This window comes from Bombyx mandarina, chromosome 21 (assembly GCF_030267445.1).
Source record: "Bombyx mandarina strain Sakado chromosome 21, ASM3026744v2".
Lineage (NCBI taxonomy): Eukaryota > Metazoa > Arthropoda > Insecta > Lepidoptera > Bombycidae > Bombyx > Bombyx mandarina.
In genome coordinates this window covers 13338888-13361410 of record NC_143227.1, presented here as the reverse complement: position 1 = coordinate 13361410, position 22523 = coordinate 13338888, and the positions used below count along the sequence as shown (strand labels likewise).

The 22523-nt window shown below is 37.1% G+C and overlaps 1 protein-coding gene and 1 long non-coding RNA gene across 2 annotated transcripts in view; both read left to right on the top strand.

The window, feature by feature from the left end:
- Nucleotides 1-1808: 1808 nt before the first annotated feature.
- Nucleotides 1809-22523, top strand: part of LOC149500510 (ras-specific guanine nucleotide-releasing factor 1) — a 72330-nt gene continuing 51615 nt past the window's right edge. Inside the window, exons 1-5 of the mRNA XM_089736238.1 lie at nucleotides 1809-2515; nucleotides 2914-3010; nucleotides 4409-4477; nucleotides 6442-6555; nucleotides 6710-6816. Coding sequence (XP_089592364.1) covers nucleotides 2921-3010; nucleotides 4409-4477; nucleotides 6442-6555; nucleotides 6710-6816 — 380 coding nt within the window. The 5' untranslated portion in view covers nucleotides 1809-2515; nucleotides 2914-2920. The remainder of the gene's footprint in view (nucleotides 2516-2913; nucleotides 3011-4408; nucleotides 4478-6441; nucleotides 6556-6709; nucleotides 6817-22523) is intronic.
- On the top strand, nucleotides 16451-21985 carry LOC149500511 (uncharacterized). The gene is made up of 2 exons (XR_016324863.1): nucleotides 16451-19238; nucleotides 19556-21985. It is a non-coding gene; the product is annotated as an uncharacterized LOC149500511 (long non-coding RNA).

Here is a 22523-nt window from a genome sequence, read left to right as displayed (position 1 = left end):
GGCAGACTTCGCTTAACAGTTTTTATAGCTAAGACCTAAGGTATACAATTCACACACTCTACAGAAATGAGACTTAATTGAGATGGTAAGCAAATGATTTCTTCTGTTCACGGCGTAGTCGTAGAAGTTGTAATTAAAATTAATTTTCATAGATCGTAAATCTGCGAGAGAGGTTACATCTCATGTGGTGCAAAGTGAGCTTACTTATTGGTAAATCCATATGAGACATTAATTATTAGACATCTGCGTGGATGCCATTACCCAAATTTAAGCCGAGTATAGGGTGAAAATTTCCCTCAATTTTATAATAACGCAATGAATTAATTTACTCTAACTCAATTCATATTTCAAATATGTTTGGTAAAGAGCATATTTCAGTCATGGCATATTATCGCAATATAACTATCAATTTTAGAGGGTCTATAAATTAAAAATTCAACAACGGTAGGTACCTAATAGGTATACACTCCAATTCAATTAAATTTTCAAGCTCACTAGAGCAATAAATAAATAAATAAATCTAATTATTGGAAGATTTTGTACATGTATTAGAACTGCAGTAAATCAGAGTAATCGTTGATGCCTGAAATTATATAATTTAGAATCTGCTTTCTTATTTATTTCAAGCAGACTAAAAATAATACATTTTGCGGAATCTTTTTTTTTAGGATGGAAGGATTACCGGTTACCCGGAGGCCGTTCCAGTTTCACCTGGACAGAGCGAGCACGGGTTCAGCCAGGAGGGGTGGGATTTGCTAACAGCTGCCCGAGCGCCTACGAAGGAGACCTAACGGCCCAAGGGCAGCTGCTTCCCGAATGCATCGATTACTGAATCGGAATCGCGACCCACTGAGAAGATCTGACGAGAAACTCAGCGGGCTGACGAATGGGTTAGGTTGCACGTCGAACTCTTTGCAGAGTTCGAGGAATCTCGATTAGGTTCTTTACTAGTCACCAAGCAAGCGTTTTGTAATCCACCTTTCAAATTCAAAATCAGACCTAGTTTAAGTGCAATATTGCTTTTTCAAAATACACAATTTTAAGTTAAAATTGATGATTTTTTTAAAAGCAATTAGAAATGGAAAATAACAATTGAACTGTTCCATTAGCCATATCTGCCTACCTTATTACACATATGTACGTCAAATAAATAGGAAGAGTGTGAAAATAGAACCTATACAAAATGCAGTGTAGTTAATAATTAATAAAAATACGGGAGAGCAAAGCTCTGTAGTGTTATTGCTGCGGATTCTGCGATTCTTCGGGGAAAATGCAGTGCTATGCGTGTAGAGACATGTTTACGGAATAAGGATGTTTTTTCCTGCCTATTAGGGTTACTGCTTAAAGTAGGTAAATTCATCTGCCACTAGTAATTGTGCACAAAAAAAAAGTTTCATGTTTTGCATTTTATGTTTTGTGAACATCTACATACCGATTTACTTTAAAATGATACCCCCTAGACTTTCTCCAGGCATACCGATACTTCCGATTCCTTGTCCCCATAAAGAAAGTATTAGAAACTTCTGCGGTCTTATTTTAATAGTATCACATATAATATTTATAATAATTATTGAAATCTGATTATTGTATTGATTAGTTGTTGGTCCTTCTTGGCGATTGCTTCTATCAAAAATACCGCCGCGTCCAAAGTGTTTTAGTCTTCCAATTGTATAAGTAACGATTTTTTTTTTGTTATTTTTTTTTGTGGGATTACTGGTTGCCAGTTCCAATTTCACCAGAACAGGTGGGCGAGAAAGGTCTCGGCCAGGAGGGGTGGGATTTGCTAACAGCTACCCCTGCGCCTCCAAAGGAGAGCTAACAGCTCAAGAGTAGCTACTTCGCGAATGAATCTACTATCGGATCGGAATCGCGACCCGCTGAGAAGATCCGACAAGAAACTCAGCGGGCTGATGCTTAGGTTAGGAGTACAGTTACCGGGGTCCCTACTGCTAGTGTTAGAGTTGAAGGCGTCTAATGCAAGGGTATTTTTCGGTGTTCAATGATAATACATATTTATTGTTATGATTTGATTTCTAAGCGTTTCTAACTCTGTGCTCTATCGCGTACGTCATCAAGGGCACGCAAGCGCGCCTCGGTCGATTCAGCCAGCCACAGGTGCTGGCCCGGCAGTCGAACCGTCGACCTCTACAAGCCAACACCTTACGACTCTCGCCAATTGTAGTAAAAACCAAGGCGAAGGCAAACATGACTGAGTGAACTCAATACAAACAAATTATTCACTCAAAAGGCTCTCACACACGTCAACGCCTGTACAAAATGTGTTCATTGCATATTGTTTGTGGTTTGCGTACTTAAGTTCAACAGGCGCTCTGTGTTCAGTGTTAAAAAATTTGTAAATTAAACTTTTAGTTGCGTGGTCTCGGAGCTGTCGTGGAATCTGTATCTAAGTCTTACATCTGTATTATGTAGCTTTTGTTTTTCGTGAAAACTGAGTTAATTATAAAGTGACGTTAATAAAATGTGAATTTATTCATATCTTAGTAAATATCGAAAGGTAATAATAACATAATAATATATGGAGAAATAATTTTTTTACCTTTAATTTAAAGAAAAAATCACGTAATTTAATATCTCAAGAATCAATAAATTCCTAATAAAAATCGTTTTGAGCAGGTACAAAATTACTGCGCATTAAAATCATCACACAATCCTATTTAAATACACAAATTTATAATAACCTTAAATTTAAATACTCATTTCATATTTTTTTAAAGTATTCCTGGTATTAAACATCATTAAAATAAATAAGATGGTAGCTTCAGGAATCCGTTTTGTCCATAGTACCGGCAAACTTTACCGACTTTGCTGGACTTTAGTTTGAAAAGCTATTTCTCATTGTTTTCTCGTAACAGCTCCACAAACGTAGGTGTTTAATGTGTGTGTTTTTTGCAGCATCATCATGTTGAGTCCTAAGATTCAGCGTTCAGTCAGAGTCAATGACGGCCAGCTCCTTGCGCTATCGGATAGAGCGCAATTTGATCACTCACAGGTATTCTTAATTTTTTTTTTTTTCTAGTGACCATTAAATTTGCTAATAGCAAAAGATTTTTCGTGATTGTTCATAGATATTTAGATATAATCTTACGGATCGTTTGGAACCTCTGGGTCTGCGGAGGTACTTCGGTTCCCTCTGTATTTTGTACCGCATGTTCCATGGGGAGTGCTCTGAGGAATTGCTTGAGATGATACCATCATCTCGTTTTTACCATCGCACCGCCCGCCACCGGAGTAGAGTTTATCCATACTATCTGAAGCCACTGCGGTCATCCACCGTCCGCTTTCAGATATATTTTTTGCCACGTACCATCCTGCTTTGGAATGAGCTCACCTCCATGGTGTTTCCCGAGCGCTATGACATATCCTTTTTCAAACGAGGCTTGTGGAGAGTACTTAACGGTAGGCAGCGGCTTGGCTCTGCCCCTGGCATTGCTGAAGTCCATGGGCGACGGTAACCCCTCACCACCAGGTGGGCCGTATGCTCGTCTGCCTACACGGGTAATAAAAAAAAAACTGTAGAGAGCCGGTATGGCAATTTAATTTTTATTTTTTTTTGTTTGTTAATATAAATAGTAAACAATTTCAATTTTCAAAAGTAATTTAATTCTTGATGAAAATAATAAAACAAATCAAAATAGCAGAATTAATAAATCAACTTACAATGTGACTTGGCGTAATGGGAGCCCGCCGGGCATGCAACATTGTTCATTTACTGCGAGTCTAATAGGACTGTTATTAGATAGGTAATGCAATTTAAACTCCAATTTCAAGGTGAGTGACGGATTAATAAGGTTTTCTAGGACCACTGTAACCAATTAACGCCTAGAAGAACGAACTTTGTCTACCCGGATTGAGCAATAAACAAACATTTTTTACTGGTGGTAGGACCTCTTGAGAGTCCGCCCGGGTAGGTCTGCCTATTTCTGCCGTGAAGTAGTAATGCGTTTCGGTTTGAAGGGTGGGGCAGCCGTTGTAACTATACTGAGATCGTAGAACTTATATCTCAAGGTGGGTGGCGCATTTACGTTGTAGATGTCTATGGGCTCCAGTAACCACTTAACACCAGGTGGGCTGTGAGTTCGTCCACCCATCTAAGCAATAAAAAAAAATGTAATTTAAATTCCAATTTCAAGGTGGATGACGGATTCATAAGGTTTTCTAGGACCACTATAACGCCTAGGAGAACGAACTCTGTTTGCCCGGATTGAGCAATAAACAAACATATTTTCAGTTCCTAACTATATATGCCTTTTAATACGCAATCTACCGAGTAAAAGCAGCGGGGAAGAATGCGATACATTAAACTCAAAGCCATTTGAAGGTTCACCCTAAAGTTGAACGTATTACTTTTACGCGTAACGCGGGTCTGTAAGTTGTGCGTTTGTTTCAGGCCGGGTACTTGCACAAGCGGAGTTCCGACAACACGAAATGGCAGTTAAGATGGTTCGTTCTGTATCAGGTACGTTTGAAAGCTTAAATTTAATATTAAATAACCCTTTGCCCGGTAAACAGGATTATTTTTAGCGCTTTTTTTTTCCGCAGATATTTTTGAACGTTTCCGCGTATTTAATCATTATTTTTTGGTACGGCAATATTTATGAACGATAAATAAGAATTAAAAAAAAAATCTTTACGAAATATAGCTAACTGTAACATAATGTTTTTTTGAATATTCTTCTTGGATCGGTTTGCTCCATGAAGGATTAATTTTTGTGAATTTGTGTAATTTTAATGAATGAGTGATGTTACTATTTTATTATTTTTGAACTAGCTGACCCGGCAGACTTCGTAGTGCCTCAATCGATAAATAAAAGACCTAAACTATTGTATAAAATAAACTTAAAACAAACAAAAGGAATCCGTCCGACGGGTAACACATCAAAGGAAAAACAAAATTGTTTTTTTTATTTAATTCAGAGCATTTTCATATTTTAAACCTTTTAAACCTTCTCTGGACTTCCTCAAATAATTTAAGACCAAAATTAGCCAAATCGGTCTAGTCGTTCTCGAGTTTCAGCGAGACTAACGAACAGCAATTCATTTTTAAATATATAGATATAGATTAGAAACTAGCAAAGCTTACATAGAATTGTATTTTAGTAAAACGTTCAGCAGCTCCGAGGTTTGATGAGATTGAAGTCTCAATTGTTTTGTGAAAGGGTAAGCCTTCAGGGCAAGGAACACGGATGGTGCATGTTGTGAGTCCACAATAACCCGTACGATGTGTGCGACTGTTGTGCATATTTGAGGCCGTGTCAGTGCAAAAGTGGCCTAAGCATACCATAGTTAGTATGGAGATAATATGGTTTGAATTTACTTTTAAACTGCTTCGAAGGCAAACATAATACCCGTAAAAATCATGTTTGCAAATCCATCTGTTATTTATCGGCGAAACTCGGGATAGGCCTTGTTTTAATAGGTTTTAAATAAATTGCAATATACTTAGAAGGACAAATATGAAAAAATTGTGGGTTAAGTAATTTTTGCCCTTACTGCCTCATTTGTAATCATCGGCACTGGCATAAAGGGTAGGACACACGTTCCATCAACGCATTGAAGACTTCAAGCTTATGTCATAAGTTAGGCAGTAGGATCCACGCTATTAGGCTTGTGGCTTCCTACCTTTATGTCAATAAATTGCTAACAAACTTTTTCCACACCAATAAGACAGGATTTCCTTAGACCCGACTCGCCTGAATTAGCATCCAATCACCCTCGACACCCTAGACACGTGTTAATATCACCTTATCCAATCTCGATTGAATGCAATTAGATTTAACCTATTAGGTCGCCATACTAAGAGTTCGACGTGATATCAACCCTAGGATAGCGTTATCTCGCTCTTTCTAGCCGCATGTCCTCAACTGTTTGTAATTCGGATAAGGTTCATTCGTGAAGCTACCTTTAAGTTCTTGGGCCTCCCTTGAAGTCGTTCGGGCAGTCGCCATTTAACCTCCTCCTCCTAGCTGATCCCTCGAGCGCGACCTCCCGTTCTGGTGCCGCTGAAATTACCTCCGAGCTGCCGGCAATCCTTACAGCCCTAAAAAGCTAACAAATTGCGCACAGCTAACAGTCACTTAATTATTCGAATGATCAAGATGAATTGGAAAAAATGCGCTTGATATTGTTGTTTTTTATCTTTATTGCTTAGATGGGTGGACGAGCTCACAGCCCACCTGGTGTTAGGTGGTTACTGGAGCCCATAGACATCTACAATGTAAATGCGCCACCCACTTTGAGAGTTCTAAGGTCTCAGTATAGTTACAACGGTTGCCCCACCCTTCAAACCGAAACGCTTCACAGCAGAAATAGGCAGGGTGGTGGTACCCACCCTGCGCGGACTCTCAAAAGGTCCTACCACCAGTAAAACTAGGTATGTTTGGTATTGTTAAGCGATTTGCTTAATTTTCAAAATTTTCGCAGAACATACTGTTTTATTACGAATCGGAGAACAACACTCGTCCCACTGGCGTGCTCCTGCTGGAAGGATCATACTGCGAGAGACTTAGCAAATCGCCCATGGAACGCAATGCTTCGGTCAGTGTTCATCTATATCTATACCAATATTATAAAGAAGAAAGATTTGTTTGTTTATTTTGCATCGCTCAACACGAATGCACCGGACGTCTTATCCCTTAGGCCACGACGACTTCAATAATGTATAAATTAATTTATGTCATTTCTCAAACAGTTCTGTTTCACGATCTCGTACCGTCGTGAGAGTCAGAGGCAGTACGAGCTGCGGGCAGCTTCCGAAGTGGATTGCGTGCACTGGGTGGACGCCATCAGGGAGGCGAGGTCAGTGTTTAAATATTACTAGAGGTCCCGCAGTAGTCGAAATTCGACTATAATGAATTGGAATTGTAAGTTTGTACATTATTATGATTGTATTTTATACTTCTATAATCACAAATTTCGCGAAGACTACACTATAAAAAATATTATCAAAGGCAAACAATATTTAATATATTCTCAATTTGACAACAGACGTCAAGAACAAAAGTTTGACAATAAATAGTATGCATGCGTGTGTGCGTCAAATACGTGGTATGTAGTGTGTGTAATGTTTTCTTTATTGATTTAATATATCTTATTTATGCATTATTTAAAAGAAATATTAGCAATGTGCACTTCCTCTCTATATTCTCTATAAGCGTGGAAAATTTCATACACCTCCGTCCGCGCAATTTTCGTAAAAAGGGATACAAAGTTTTTGCTTCACGTATTAATATATAGATATGCAAGCGCGAAACGAAAACGATAAAGTGTTACGAATTGATGTAAAACTTCAATAAAGCGTGCTGACATCAAGATTAATCAGAAGGAATTTGTCTACGGTTTTTCTGCTCACGAAGAAGGACATGTAATAGCGCTCGGGAAACACCGTGGAGGGGAGCTCATTTCATAGCCGGATGGTACGTGGCAAAAAAGACCACGAGAAACGCACTGTCGATAAACGCAGCGGTTCCAGATAATATGGATGAACTCTGCTCCGATGGCGGGAGGTGCGATGGTAAAAAGGAGATGATCAACATCTCAAACAAATCCTCAGAGCACTCCCCATGGAACATACGGTACAAAATACAGAGGGAACCGTAGTCCCTCCGCAGACCCAGAGGCTACAAACGATCCGTGAGAATGGGATTATCGACAATCCGAACGGCCCTCTTCTGTATGGAGTTCAAATGGAAGCATTTCCGTGCAGACCACAGTCTACCCAGACCCATGGCAATAATGCTGACATTAATTGTAGCTTTTCGGATGTATACCTCAGTTCGAAGTTTGTCTATCCTCAGATATACAGGTCACTGAGTTTCTCGCCGGATCTTCTCATTGGGTCGCGTTTCCGATCCAGTGGTAGATTCAACGAAGCACGGGTCTTGCTAGGGTTGATGTTAGCAACGTAGTCAGGTTAGAGCCTCGTGAGCTCACCTACCCGTCCGGTTTCGCTGGCATAACCTCCTAGCTTAGCAGCATAGGTAGGAAAAAAGTGTGTCTAGCTCGTGTAAGGAATAGTTTTGTAAACGGTGAAATCTTTTATCTGCAATTGACGTTATGATTTACTATGCAATTCGAGTTCTTAACAACTACCCACCCGATGTTTGAAATTATTGATAGTCAATTTAAAGCTTTCATTTATGAAATTATTATTTTTCTAAACTAGAGTTACCAATTTTCCATTCAAAATTCGTATTCCAAGTTATAAGCCATTTCGCGATATTAACATTGCCTTAAATAATATGTAGGTACATTATGAACCGGAGATCAAAGTCTCTTTAGATGTTGAAGGTGAACTATTAGGAAGCAAGCAAATATGATACTTAATACAGAAAGCGTAACGTTTATAGTTGTGCGACTGAATTATTTCCATTTAATGTGGCAGGTATATGTTGGAGTAGACGGGCTCCGTGTGATTTAAATAGATCAGAGAGGGCTGTAGGGTTGTCAGCCACGATTATGTATATCAAATGAGATTTGAACTCGCATGTGTTAGCTGTGGACCAACCCTAAAGTGTACTAAATAATATAACTTTTAGACGAAGAACTATATCAATAACCCTACTGAGCTTCTTCGTCGGGACCTCATGTCTAAAATGCTTACTTCCCAGACAAAAATACCTTATATTCTAAAATGAATATTTATATAGATTCCTGTGATATTTACAACATTATTTATGACAATTGCCGTATTATTTCGCAGTAAGCTGACGTCTAGCAAACACATTTTAATAGTAAAACAATATTAGTTTACACAGTCTTTCATAATATATAAATGAAAAAAAAATAGGGTTTATAGTTTTGGAGGACCAATGTAAGGTGTAAGCTTGGAAATCTGCATACGCGTTTGCCATTTGAGATGTCGTTGACGTCCGACCAGTTCGGGAAAATAAAATTGGTGAAGTCGTCGTGGCCTAAAGGATAAGACGTCCGGTGCATTCGTATCGAGCGATGCACCGGTGTTCGAATCCCGCAGGCGGGTACCAATTTTTCTAATGAAATACGTACTTAACAAATGTTCACGATTGACTTCCACGGTGAAGGAAAAACATCGTGTAATAAAAATCAAACCCGCAAAATTATAATTTGCGTAATTACTGGTGGTAGGACCTCTTGTGAGTCCGCACGGGTAGGTACCACCGCCCCGCCTATTTCTGCCGTGAAGCAGTAATGCGTTTTGGTTTGAAGGGTGGGGCAGCCGTTGTGTATACTGAGACCTTAAAACTATATCTCAAGGTGTGTGGCGCATTTACGTTGTAGATGTCTATGGGCTCCAGTAACCACTTAGCACCAGGTGGGCTGTGAGCTCGTCCACACATCTAAGCAATAAAAAAAAATCAACAAAGGAATTTTCAAACTTCATGGTAATACGACCTATGTAGGTTAGGTTAAGTTATGTAAGGGATCGATTCTATAATATGAAGACGCATCTAGGCTCAAATGAGTGGATCGCGTGTGTCACAACGGACACTGAACGAATCCATAAAATATATTTACATATCAATAATTTTTTGTTTACAGCTCCATCAGCGTCTATAAATAAGAGACAGTATTTAATTTATGGCGGGGTTTGAGTGTAATCTAATCTCAGGAGCTACTCACTTAATTTTAATCGCTATGAGTATTTTAATGAGTATAAGATGAGATATCGCAATTTTAAAATAACATCGCAGCGAAATAATGATCAAGCTCGTAATATAGATGTACAAGACGCCGGCCGGCCGGTGCGCGGCGGCACAGAATAAGAAAAATAACAATAAACACCCAAACAACTTCAAGATAGGCTTTGAAAATTATAGATTTTTCAGGATTTCTCCAGGATCCCATCATCAGATCTTGATGATTACAGGACCGTTCGAGAAGTCTATTCTTTCGAACAAAAAAAGAATTATCGGAATGGGTTCAAGCATTCTCAAGAAATCGGTGCACATAGTTAGATAAAAAAATGGTGGTCGAATTGATAATCTCCTCTATTAAATAGCTCCTTAACATTCTATTATTGAAAAAATTCTACACGTACATGAAGTCGCGGGTAAAATTTAGCGTTATGCCAAAGTAACTATTTCACGCCGACGAAGTCGCGAGTAAAAGCTCGTATATTATTTTATAAGACAGAAAACAAGACATCCAACAATTAGACCAAGTTAGGATTAATGAGAATCGAACTTGGGGTGCATGGTATCAGTAGTTATAAATATTTTATGAACAGATATGAGTAGAAGGGTTATTTTGATATTGTCTTGAAAAGCAACCCACGCTTTTTTACAATAAAATCATTTTTTCTTACAATATTTTTAATTCAAATTTAAAAAAAAAAAAAATTCTATATTTTAGTTGATTTTCTATAAAAGCGTATTTTGTTAGTTTTAAACTATTAAAATTGTAGCTGGATTTAGTTAGTTCACCCCAAAGAGTCCTCTTTTTTGAACAATGACGTTCAAGTTCAATAGTGCGCTACAAATACGATACATAAGCTCGCCCCCGTACACACATGCCCGTATCTTTAGACGTTTTGTAAAATAGTCCTCCACTCTTAACTCATCCGATGGTGCTCGAGCATTCCTCCCAAACTTACTCGATTTTGGTATTTTTAGTCGACCATTACAATATTCCTCAACTGTCCTCGAGTGAGGTAGAGAGGTGTTATTGCGTCACCACAACAACATCAGTTTGAGGAAAATTTGATCAAGCTAGCATCAAACCCATAGAGTTCTGTAGTCTATGGTCATAGTTTAATGTCAAAGTCAAGCTGCCGTTGTCTGTTTGACACTAGATGAACTTGTTTGATGTTTTGGTTGCTGAGTTATTCGTAAATATGTGTACGTGCGGTAAATCTGAAAGTGTATTATTTATTTTCTAACCTATTATTATTTTAGATTTCGGATCCGGCTTTGTATTTTTATTCGCCACTTTTGTGTGATTTTGATTACATTGTCTTGTTGAAGTGCTTTTCCACAACCACCAGTTTATTATTATATAAATAAAACTTATAATCGCATTGACTTTATTTATCAGGTAGTAAGCAAAATATGACTCTTATGTAGGTAAATAAACTAAAGAGTTTCAAATGTCTAACCACGAGTCTAAACAAGAATCTAACCTCGAACTATTTACTTTATTAATAAAAATTATCAAAATTAAATTATCAAAATATGCGCGAATCATGCAAAGATCCAGGTCATTGCACAACAATATCATATATTTCCATTTGCGGTCCACATACTATTTGGACTTTGATAGAAAACCAGCCTTGAGGAACGTTCAAGGTACGTCGCGACGTACCTTGACTTGACAGTTCGCTTACTTCACTCCGGTTAGGAAAATTTTCCAAGGACGTTTGAGTGGAGTTTATTTTTACGACTAAGCATACCAAAACGCGCGTTGGAGGTTGAGTCGAGTCGAGTTATGCTCGTGTGAACGACTAAAGATACGGGTGTCAGACCACTGAGTTTCTCGCCGGATCTTTTCAGTGGGTCGCGATTTCGATAAGGTAGTAGATTCTTCAATGCGCCGTTCTTACTAGGGCCAGTGTTAACAAATTCTCTAAGGTTAAGTCCGTGAGCCCTAACCTAATAGGTAGATAAAAAATATGCTCGCGTTTTGAGAGGGGACTGAAAGACCCCTTGTAGGACCCATGCGCGAATGATGAGACCATGTCCTCGTTGTGTTCAAGTGTTCAATGGCTGATTAAAATTTTACGGGTCTCATTTTCATTACGCGGTGTTATTCCTTTACCGTGAATGTAAATATTTAATCATAGACGATACGTGCCTAATATTGATCGAACTTGAAATTCAAACAGATTCGTCTTTACTACATGACTTCGTGTTTAATTAATTGTTTATTGGAACGAAGTGCCTTACGGCAGGCTTGGAGCAGATAGGGATTTTGCTGCACGACCGAACTGAAAAAAATGTGATAGTAAAAACCGTAAGAAAGAGTCCGTGGAATAAGGCCTTGTTTTCCGCACATCGATATTTCACCGCGCCATTTTTTTCTCGTAATTCTTTTTTTTATTTTTTATATGGAACTTCGTTCCTATCCGGTGTCCCACGACACCACACATCTTTTTACAGTCTTCTTACAAACTAACAGTTGAACCAAAGCATTTATAAGGTGTTAACGGTAACTTCAGTAGCTTCTAGAAAGATCTGCATATCGCTGTTGCTATAGGGTCCTTACAGGGCCCTTATGGGGCCGGGGATCTGACCTCGGGGCAAACCCCTCTGCCTGGGTGTAGACTCCCTGCCTAACGAGGCAGGGGTGATGAATTTGTTTTGAGTCTCTTGATCTCTTTCTTCTTCTTTTTTCTCTCTCTCTCTCACTCTCTCTTTCTCTACAAATCGCTGCAAATCGTAATGGAATATATCCGCATCCGGTGCATAGGCTAGTACGCCATTATGTAGCGAGACAATAGACAAATAGAGTTAATATATTTATATGAAAACCTTTAATAGTGACAGTCCGATTTAGTTGTAATCGAAGTTCTAAATCGATCGGAAATGGCAATTGCCCACAACCGTGAAGATTCTAAACCGAATAATACAAACTGTGTCTAAAATTAACTTAACTTATTTAACTTGTGGTAGGGTGCGTTCTGTCCCCATAGAGTGTCCTTATTTCGGCCTTCGGCGGATCTTCTCAGCGGGTCGCGATTCCGATCCGGTAGTAGATTTATCCGCGAAGCAGCTGCTCTCGAGTTGTGAAGTCTCCCTCGGAGGCGCTCGGGCAGCTGTTAGCTAATGTCACACCTCTGGCTGAGCCTTTGCTCGTCCACTTGTCCTGGTGAAACTGGAAAGGCGTCCGGGTAAGTCTTCAAACAAAAAAAAGAAAAAAAAAATTCGGCTGAAGCAGTCATTTGTTTACGTTTGAAGGAAGTTAGAAGCGTAACACTATATTATAAAAAAATTACCTCTTGTCGCAAAGTGGGTGGTGGTAGTCACTTATTTGTGCACTGCGCAATATATATGTGTGCGCTCACACATACATATTAATAGTTACTATGGGGACATTTGTGGTTCCTACAAGATGTTATATATTAAAAAAAATTTAAATAAATATTTGTTTTTTTCCTAACTTTAAAAAATTGCTGCCCTAAAAAATTTGCCACCCTGGGCACTTGCCCCGACTGCTCCTAGTGTAAATCCACGAATGAAATGAATGAAAGCTATAGATAAATATTAAAGCTATAGACACGTAACAGTTTTTTTATAGGTACGCTAAATAGGGCTGTGAAATATACGAAAATCTCAAAAAGTGCACATATCAGATTTTGGTTTCACAACGACGATACGTATGAAACAAATAAAAGCGTATTAAAAACGTTCTGTATGTAGTTGCATTGTTTACATTTCGTCCTCCGTGGCTTATTTTCCATATTACATGTTCGTGTCGGATTTTGTATAATATCATTCTCAGCGTATTTTCGTTATCTCGACTTGCCTTTTTCGATATTCGATCCACGACTTCCGCCAGGTGTTTTTTTGTTGTTTTTATTGCTTAGATGGACGAGCTCACAGCCCACCTGGTGTTAAGTGGTTACTGGAGCCCATAGACATCTGCAACGTAAATGCGCCGCCCACCATGAGATATACGTTCTAAGGTCTCACGTAAAGCTACAACGGCTGCCCCACCCTTCAAACCGAAAGTTACGGCAAAAATAGGCAGAGCGGTGGTACCTACCCGCGCGGACTCACAAGAGGTCCTATAACCAGTTTTTTTTTTTTAATTTACCTTATGTTGTCTTTCCTTTTTCGATATTCGATTATTAAAACGCCTTCCGCCACGTATGTATTTACTCACGCACCACGCAGCCTACAAGTGAGGGAGAGCCTTAAACAAGCTAAATACAATAAAGCAACTTTAAATGCGCCTCGGTTCGGTAAATCTTTGATTTCGTTACGTTACCTGAAAGCTACCCGATTCTGCCCGACCATATTCAAATTACATCTATTTAGACATATCGTCTTTTCGCATTAAAAGTGTACAATTTCCAAAAATATTCGAAATTGAGTTAATATGCGGAATCAGTTAGTATCACCAGTATTTTTCTCATAAATACTGTCAAAAGAGCGTAGTTTAGTTTTAGTTTTTTTTTTTTAGTTTACCTATGTTTTGACTACTATTAACAAAATTAATACATAATTTTATCGTACTTTAAAAGACAGATAATGTAACGGGCAAAAGATGAAAAATAAATGTTGCAAAGATGATTAATATTAAAAATATTACATGTTAAACCTTTAAAACACTCTTCTGTAAAATTACTAAGTTTTGAGATTATACAGTTTTAATACGAGAAGACGATATGTAAATGTCAATTGTTGCTTGTCAGAGCATGTCATATCGACCACAGATACAGACTCTCGATTACACACTCGACCACACTAATCTCGAAGATTCGCTGGACGTAGTTTCTCGGGATCCTCCAAAAAGCCCACTGAAAAAGTCTCAGTAAATGACCACCATTTTACTAAGATTATATTTCATATATATGTCATATCATCTCATTTCATTTTACGCCATGTTTCATATTAATCAACTTCATTTCATTTCACTTCATTATATCATTTTTCATATAAAAAAATATGTAAATGTGTATTAAAAGGCTGTATGGTGTGACACTTTTGCCTTTCCAGTTGGAAAAATAAAACTACTACTACTAATCTCGATTTCCGGTTTTAAAAAGGGATATGGTACTTATTGACTTTAGCGGCTTGTTCTTACAAAATATTCGACGTCTTGTAGGAGGCACTTTGGCTGTGTCCCCGCATTTTTGATAAGCGATGGTGGCTACTTACACTGACCCCCGTATCTTTAGTCGTTTACACGAGCTTAACTCGACTCGACTCAACCTCCAACGCGCGTTTTGGTATGATTAGTCGTAAAAATAAACTCCACTCAAACGTCATTGGAAAATTTTCCTAACCGGAGTGAAGTAAGCGAACTGTCAAGTCAAGGTACGTCGCGACGTACCATGAACGATCCTCAAGGCTGGTTTTCTATCAATGTCCAAATAGTACGTGGACCGCAAATGGAAATATATGATATTGTTGTGCAATGGCCTGGATCTGTGCATGATTCCCGCATATTTTGATAATTTAAGTTTGATAATATTTATTAATAAAGTAAATAGTTCGAGGTTAGACATTTGAATCTTTTTATTTTATTTACCTACTTAGGAGTCATATTTTGCTTACTACCTGATAATTAAAGTCAATGCGATTATAAGTTTTATTTATTTAATAATAAACTGGTGGTAATGGAAAAGCACTTCAACAACATGATGCAATCAAAATCACACAAAAGCGGCGAATAAAAATACAAAGCCGGATCCGAAATCTAAAATAATAATAGGTTAGAGAATAAATACACTTTCAGATTTACCGCACGCACACATATTTACGAATAACTCAGCAACCAAAACATCAAACAAGTTCATCTAGTGTCAAACAGACAGTGGCAGCTCGACTTTGACATTAAACAATGACCATAGACTACAGAACTCTATGGGTTTGATGCTAGCTTGATCAAAATTTCCCCAAACTGATGTTGTCGTGGTGACGCAATAACGTTACTTTACCTCACTCGAGGACAGTTGAGGAATATTGTAATGGTCGACTAAAAATACCAAACTCGAGTAAGTTTGGAGGGAATTCTCGAGCATCATCGGATGAGTTAAGAGTGGAGGACTATTTTACGAAACGTCTAAAGATACGGGCATAAGACTTGTCCACAATGGAAATAAAAGAATCTAAGCTTACCCGTTTCCGCTGTAACATTTTCTTTTCAAATTACGTCCTCAATTATATTGTTAACTAGTTCTATGCAATCATCGACATCTTTTTTTGCCGATTTTATGAGCTGGTAACGAGACCTTTAAAACAAGTTTTATATTTTCTTTTACTTTTTTATTATGATTTGAAAAATGGATCGAAACGAGATAAGGTTGATTAATTTGAGACTTAACTACTTGAAATAAAGTCTCAGTAAAATAGTGTTCTTTTACTGAGACTTTTTCAGTGGGATTTTTTTCAGTTGGGAAAGCCCGAGAAGTTACGTTCAGTGGCTATGTTTTATTTTTCCATTTTTTTGCTCCTTCACAGATGATAAACTATTAATACACCTCCCTTATTACATATTTAATCCCGAAGAAACAAATTAATAAAAATAAAACAATTCGCAACAACTTCGCTCCTCGCGTTCCCGCCAAAAGTCATTAAGAATTAAATTCTCATTTCTCTGTTTGTTTCATTGTTGACATTTTGAAAGGAAAAACAATCTGAATATTCTGAAACAAATATTCTTAATAATAATGAAGTTCTTCGGTAGACACTATAAACAAAAACATTTAAAAAATCTATTGACAAACAGACGGGAAATGGTACTGAATTGTTTTGTTTCTCGTATTTATATATAAATACGTACATTTATAATCTAATATATAAAATTCTCGTGTCACAATGTTCGTTCCCATACTCTTCCGAAGCCGCTTGACTGATTCTCATGAAATTTTTTATGCATATTCAGTAAGCCTGAGAATCGGCTACTATCTATTTTTCATACCCCTAAGTGATTAGGGTTGTCCACCCCTAACTTTTTTTTTTTATTTGGACATATTTTTTTTGTTATAATGAGGTATTATGTGGTTGAATGAGGTTTTGTTATTTTTATTATATATTCCCTCATCGTTCACAGCACTACATACCTCTTTCACTCATTTACCACATCCTTGCACACTTACAATAAGTTAGTTTTTTTTTCTACACTAGAAATTCCCTAGAAATCTTATATATGGCAAAACAATGTTTGCCGGGTCAGCTAGTACTATTATAATAATTAGCATCAGTAGATTAATATTGTACATTACGCGTTCTCAAAACTTTAAATGTTTCTTTTACATTTCACCGTCCTTTGAAGGAAGAAGGTAATAGTGAAGCTTGAATTGTTTCTGATCCTTTGTCTGGTGGTATACGTGGACGGATTTAATATATACATGATATTGGAATGTACGTCGGAGGCCCCAGTGCAGAGGTTTGAGACAGGGAGGCTCCGTGGGAAGCGGGATCGTGTCAGGGTCGGTCCGCCCTTAATTCCGCGGTCGCCGTGGCAACGGGCGCACGCAGATATGTAGATATGGGCGCAAACGCCACTGTTGGCAATAATTAACATAATAATATATAGTTTAGTTTATTATATGTTAATATTTATTTATTATTAGCAACAAAACTGTTATTCTACCATATTTAATAATTAGCAGACACTGTTTTGATGTGAAAATGTTCAGAATATGTTTAATGTTTATATTATTGTTTAAAAACACAAATGACTGTATAAATGATTAAATATGAATAAAGCATAAATATTAATAATAATTTATATGATAATTAACAGTACTAATAATTTAATTAAGTATTGTAATTGTTATGCAATGATGTTGTTGGCGCCATCTATTATTAGGCTGGATAATAACAATGTTAGTTAATATTACTTAAAAGTAATTCATGTAAATTAAATTAAATGTGAGTCATGTAAAATCACTAAAATATGTATTTTGAATATTAAGCTATGTTTTGTGAATTGTTTCGCAGTAATTACATTTGTTTGTATAAAAGAAGTTGTAGTTGTTATAACCAACACAAAATGGCTAATTGTGTAAGAACCACTGAATAACTCAGGCGTGGCTTTTTGTTGTAAACAAGTAATGTTAAAGTTTTATAGAATTGTATTGTATTTTCATTGTAAAAGAACTTATGTGTGTAAATCCTGACTTAACGCCGACATCAGAAGTGGGATCACAGCCCCAAAATGAATCGTAAGCCTCCGAATGAAGCAACCCACTAGACTTGCGCAAAACATCACTTCCCAATGTAATGTGATATGACATCACTTTTACAGACAGGTGATATTACTCGAAAACATTACACATCACTCTTAACATTACTCGGTGCGTTCAATAGATACTGTGACGACGAATACATTGTATCTATACACCCGAATCATTACCTAAGTGATGTGTTGATACACATCACTTAGGTAATGATTCGGGTGTGTCATTACAGTAGTGTATTACAATACAAAGTATGAACTTTGTATTGTAATACACTGTTATATTACTTGACAGAGATTGACTTACTTAATAATATAATAATTTTATTTTTTACTTAATATAATTTATTGTGGGATGAACGGATTTCATATGGCGACTTAGACTGCAAATTGAGCTCGACAATAATGTTAATATACGAGAGCAGTAGATGCATTGTTTCGGCGCGATATCCTCAAAGTGCATCCAAGGAGGACTGTACTTTCATTTAGACGCCGTTATTTCTTTCACTTATTAAACACGCATTAAAACAAATAATAAAACTATCTTCAAACAAGTGCTTAAGTAATTCAAATCAAACACAAAAATTAATATGAAATATTACTAAACAATTACGAGCGACTAGCGATTTTACAAAAGTTGCGAATAAAAAATTAAGTAAGTACTTGCGGGAAACTACCGGCTGGCCGCATGAAAAATATAAACACAAATACCTATATTAAAATTCAGACGTACCATAGGTATAAAAATGTACCTAGCGGCCAGGACATACGGTTCCAAATCACTAGGAATAATTCCGTGTCGCTTGCTCATTTATTTTGCGTCGATCGGTCTGTCTCGCTCGCTCGGTTCCGTTCGTGTATTAAGCAACATTACACGACAAAGAAAGAAACATGTTGGGTGATGGTGTGATGTTTGTTTCCTTCGCGTAATGTGTGATGTTGCATTACATCGTAGAGTAATATTACCCGAGTAATATCACTCGCATTACTTACACATGTCTACAACCCACTGTTGAACAAGTGATGGGTCTCTCAACCTGTATTAAAAAGGCGAAAAGTGATGTTATCTGCAAATGCTGTACCCTTGTGGCTTGTGGTGGCATTATAACTTTTATTTGCCGCCGTTCAGTTCCGATGAGGGCGTGACATCAAGACCGATGCGGAAATGTGGACGAAACTATCATGATGCTAATTGTTTCATCGCATGAACATCGAGTTCAAAAGAGCAAGCAAGACAAGCCGATATCTGGTCTTTGTATTGGACCACATTGGAGCAAGTGAGGGACGAACTGATCCATGCATTCAGTAAGGATTTGGATGTTTAAAATGAGTTCTCGACCGTGGATGTTTTAGAAAAGCTACCGACGCTGAGATGGTAAAAATACTGATTTCAGGTATTTAACTTAAATTTATTCGATCCAAGTTATTGAGAAATACGCGGTGGTATGTATTTCGCTTCCTAAATAATATCGATTCTATAAACGTTCCGAAAGCGTCAAATTGAAAATAGACAGTAAATATAATGTTAATAATCTAAATATAACTCAGTTTTATCACAATCACATAATGATTCCCTCAGTTTTCGTGGCACTTTTAGTAACACTAAGGTTTTAAATGTGGTTACTGCGTCACTTGCGTCATTTCGAGAAAACTTGTTACCGCCGTCAAGATGACAAACCTATCACCACAAATAAGACTTAAATTATTGCAGATCTAGTTTAGTAAGCTAAACAACTTCATGTAAAGTTTTTGAGCATAAGGGGTCAACTGATTTCAAAACAAAGCATTGTGACTTTTAATGGAGAGAAATATTAGAACTATTATAGAATTTCATATGGTAATCATAATCATATGGTAATACTGACAGTCTTGCTGACATCCTAATAGGTTTTAATCTTTTAAAAATAACTGTTCTCAGTGTTGCACTCTTTGAAGAGAACTTATCTATTTTTATAAGTTTCTATCTAGTGAATGCTCAAGTTTGGAGTAATTATTCAATCATCATGTAACTTTTGCAAATCATGTCTCATAGATGGTGATCAGGCAGATAAAAGTTGGATTTGAAATAATTAATTTGGATAGCATAGTATAACGCTGTACATACTGTATGTCTCCTGTTTATTGTGAGGAGTTCAAGCATATTACAATAAAAATAAAAATAAACTTGTAATAAAATGCCATAATAAGAGACAGCTCATCCTTGTTCAGCAGCTCCATATTATTACTTTTCCTTTCATAATTATTTATTTTTGGATGAGTGATTAACTCTCTGCACCCTAGGTTTCTAGTGGGGATGCCACTTCATTATTAGTCAAGAAAAAGGATTGCACAGATATTTATGTATTGATTTCTGTTTTCAAAATCTTAGTTACATTTTTGGAACCCTGTCACTTTTAAAAATTCACCAAGACAAAAGATAATTCAGGAGTTTCAAAAACTTGTGAACTGTATGAAATTCAGTACTACATTATTTCCAAAGAGAGTGAGTATGGCCAACAGGCATGCTGAACGATTGATGGGTCATAAATGTAACATGTTTGTAATATCAATTAATAAGATCTGACAGGCAGCTTTAAGAATTAGTTGATTAAAAGCTGCAGCACAACAATAAAACAAAAATGCAGAGGCATTAGAAGGATGATGTTCCCTACCAGTCATTAAAATAAAGCAAATTGAAAATGGTCCGCTGAATGATGAATTAGGGGAAGTTGAATCAGCTGGTAAAAAATGGATGGACGAGCGGTCTCTGTCATCTAATGTGTTTTGGTAAAGGTAAAGGTTTGGTAATGGTAACGGTTTGATATAGGTAAATCTATCCTCTTAATGTCAGAGGATTCTGATAACTGACAAATTGACCGTATGGGCAGAGAGATTTGTTCTGCTGTAAAATGATTTATAATTTGTTATGGTATCTACTTTTATTTTCCTATCCAATTATCCTTCCTAAAACGCTGGCGGGCCACCATGCGAATCCTTAAACCTGGTCTTGTTGGCTAGATCCCGTATGGGTGATGCCTTATGAGTTGGCTAGATCCCGTATGGGTGATGCCTTATGAGTTGGCTAGATCCCGTATGGGTGATGCCTTATGAGTTGGCTAGATCCCGTATGGGTGATGCCTTATGAGTTGGCTAGATCCCGAATGGGTGATGCCTTATGAGTTGGCTAGATCCCGAATGGGTGATGCCTTGTGGGTTGGCTAGATCCCGAGAGGGTGATGCCTTGTGGGTTGGCTAGATCCCAAGTGGGTGATGCCTTGTGAGTTGGCTAGATCCCGAATGGGTGATGCCGAGTGTGTTGGCTAGATCCCGTAAGGGTGATGCCTGGTAAGTTGGTTAGATCCTGTAAGGGTGATGGCTTGCGAGTTAACTAGACCCGTATGGGTGATGCTTTGTGTGTTTGGTAAATCCCGTTGGGTAATCCTCTTGTGTGTTAGCTAGATCTCGTAAGGGTGAATGGTGCTTTGTGTGTTGGGTAGATCCCAGTAGGGGATATGCCTTGTTTACTGTTATGTGAAATGCTAAAACAGCGCAAGGGACGCGCTGGAATCAGTATGGCCGTATGGGCGCAAACGCCACTGTTGGCAATAATTAACATAATAATATATAGTTTAGTTTATTATATGTTAATATTTATTTATTATTAGCAACAAAACTGTTATTCTACCATATTTAATAATTAGCAGACACTGTTTTGATGTGAAAATGTTCAGAATATGTTTAATGTTTATATTATTGTTTAAAAACACAAATGACTGTATAAATGATTAAATATGAATAAAGCATAAATATTAATAATAATTTATATGATAATTAACAGTACTAATAATTTAATTAAGTATTGTAATTGTTATGCAATGATGTTGTTGGCGCCATCTATTATTAGGCTGGATAATAACAATGTTAGTTAATATTACTTAAAAGTAATTCATGTAAATTAAATTAAATGTGAGTCATGTAAAATCACTAAAATATGTATTTTGAATATTAAGCTATGTTTTGTGAATTGTTTCGCAGTAATTACATTTGTTTGTATAAAAGAAGTTGTAGTTGTTATAACCAACACAAAATGGCTAATTGTGTAAGAACCACTGAATAACTCAGGCGTGGCTTTTTGTTGTAAACAAGTAATGTTAAAGTTTTATAGAATTGTATTGTATTTTCATTGTAAAAGAACTTATGTGTGTAAATCCTGACTTAACGCCGACATAGATAACGTCATCTGTTACGTTATACAATGAGACTCCCAGATTTATATTGAAAAGTATCCCTTTGATATGCCTTAATAATACGAAGGTAACTAATTTTTACTACAAGTTGGATTAATACGATAAAAAGTAAAAAGTCGTCGTGGCCTAAAAGATAAGACGTCCGGTGCATTTATCTAGCGATGCAACGGTTTCGAATCCCGCTGGAAAGTACTAATTTTTTTATTGAAATACGTACTTAACAAATGTTCACGATTGACTTCCACGGTGAAGGAATAATATCGTGTAATAAAAATCACACCCGCAAAATTATAATTTGCGATTATAATTTGCGTTATTACTGGTGGTAGGACGTCTTGTGAGTCTGCACGTTCAGATACCACCACCTTGCCTATTTCTACCGTGAAGCAGTAATGCGTTTCGGTTTGAAGGATGGGGCAGCCGTTGTAACTATACCGAGGCCTTAGAGTCAAG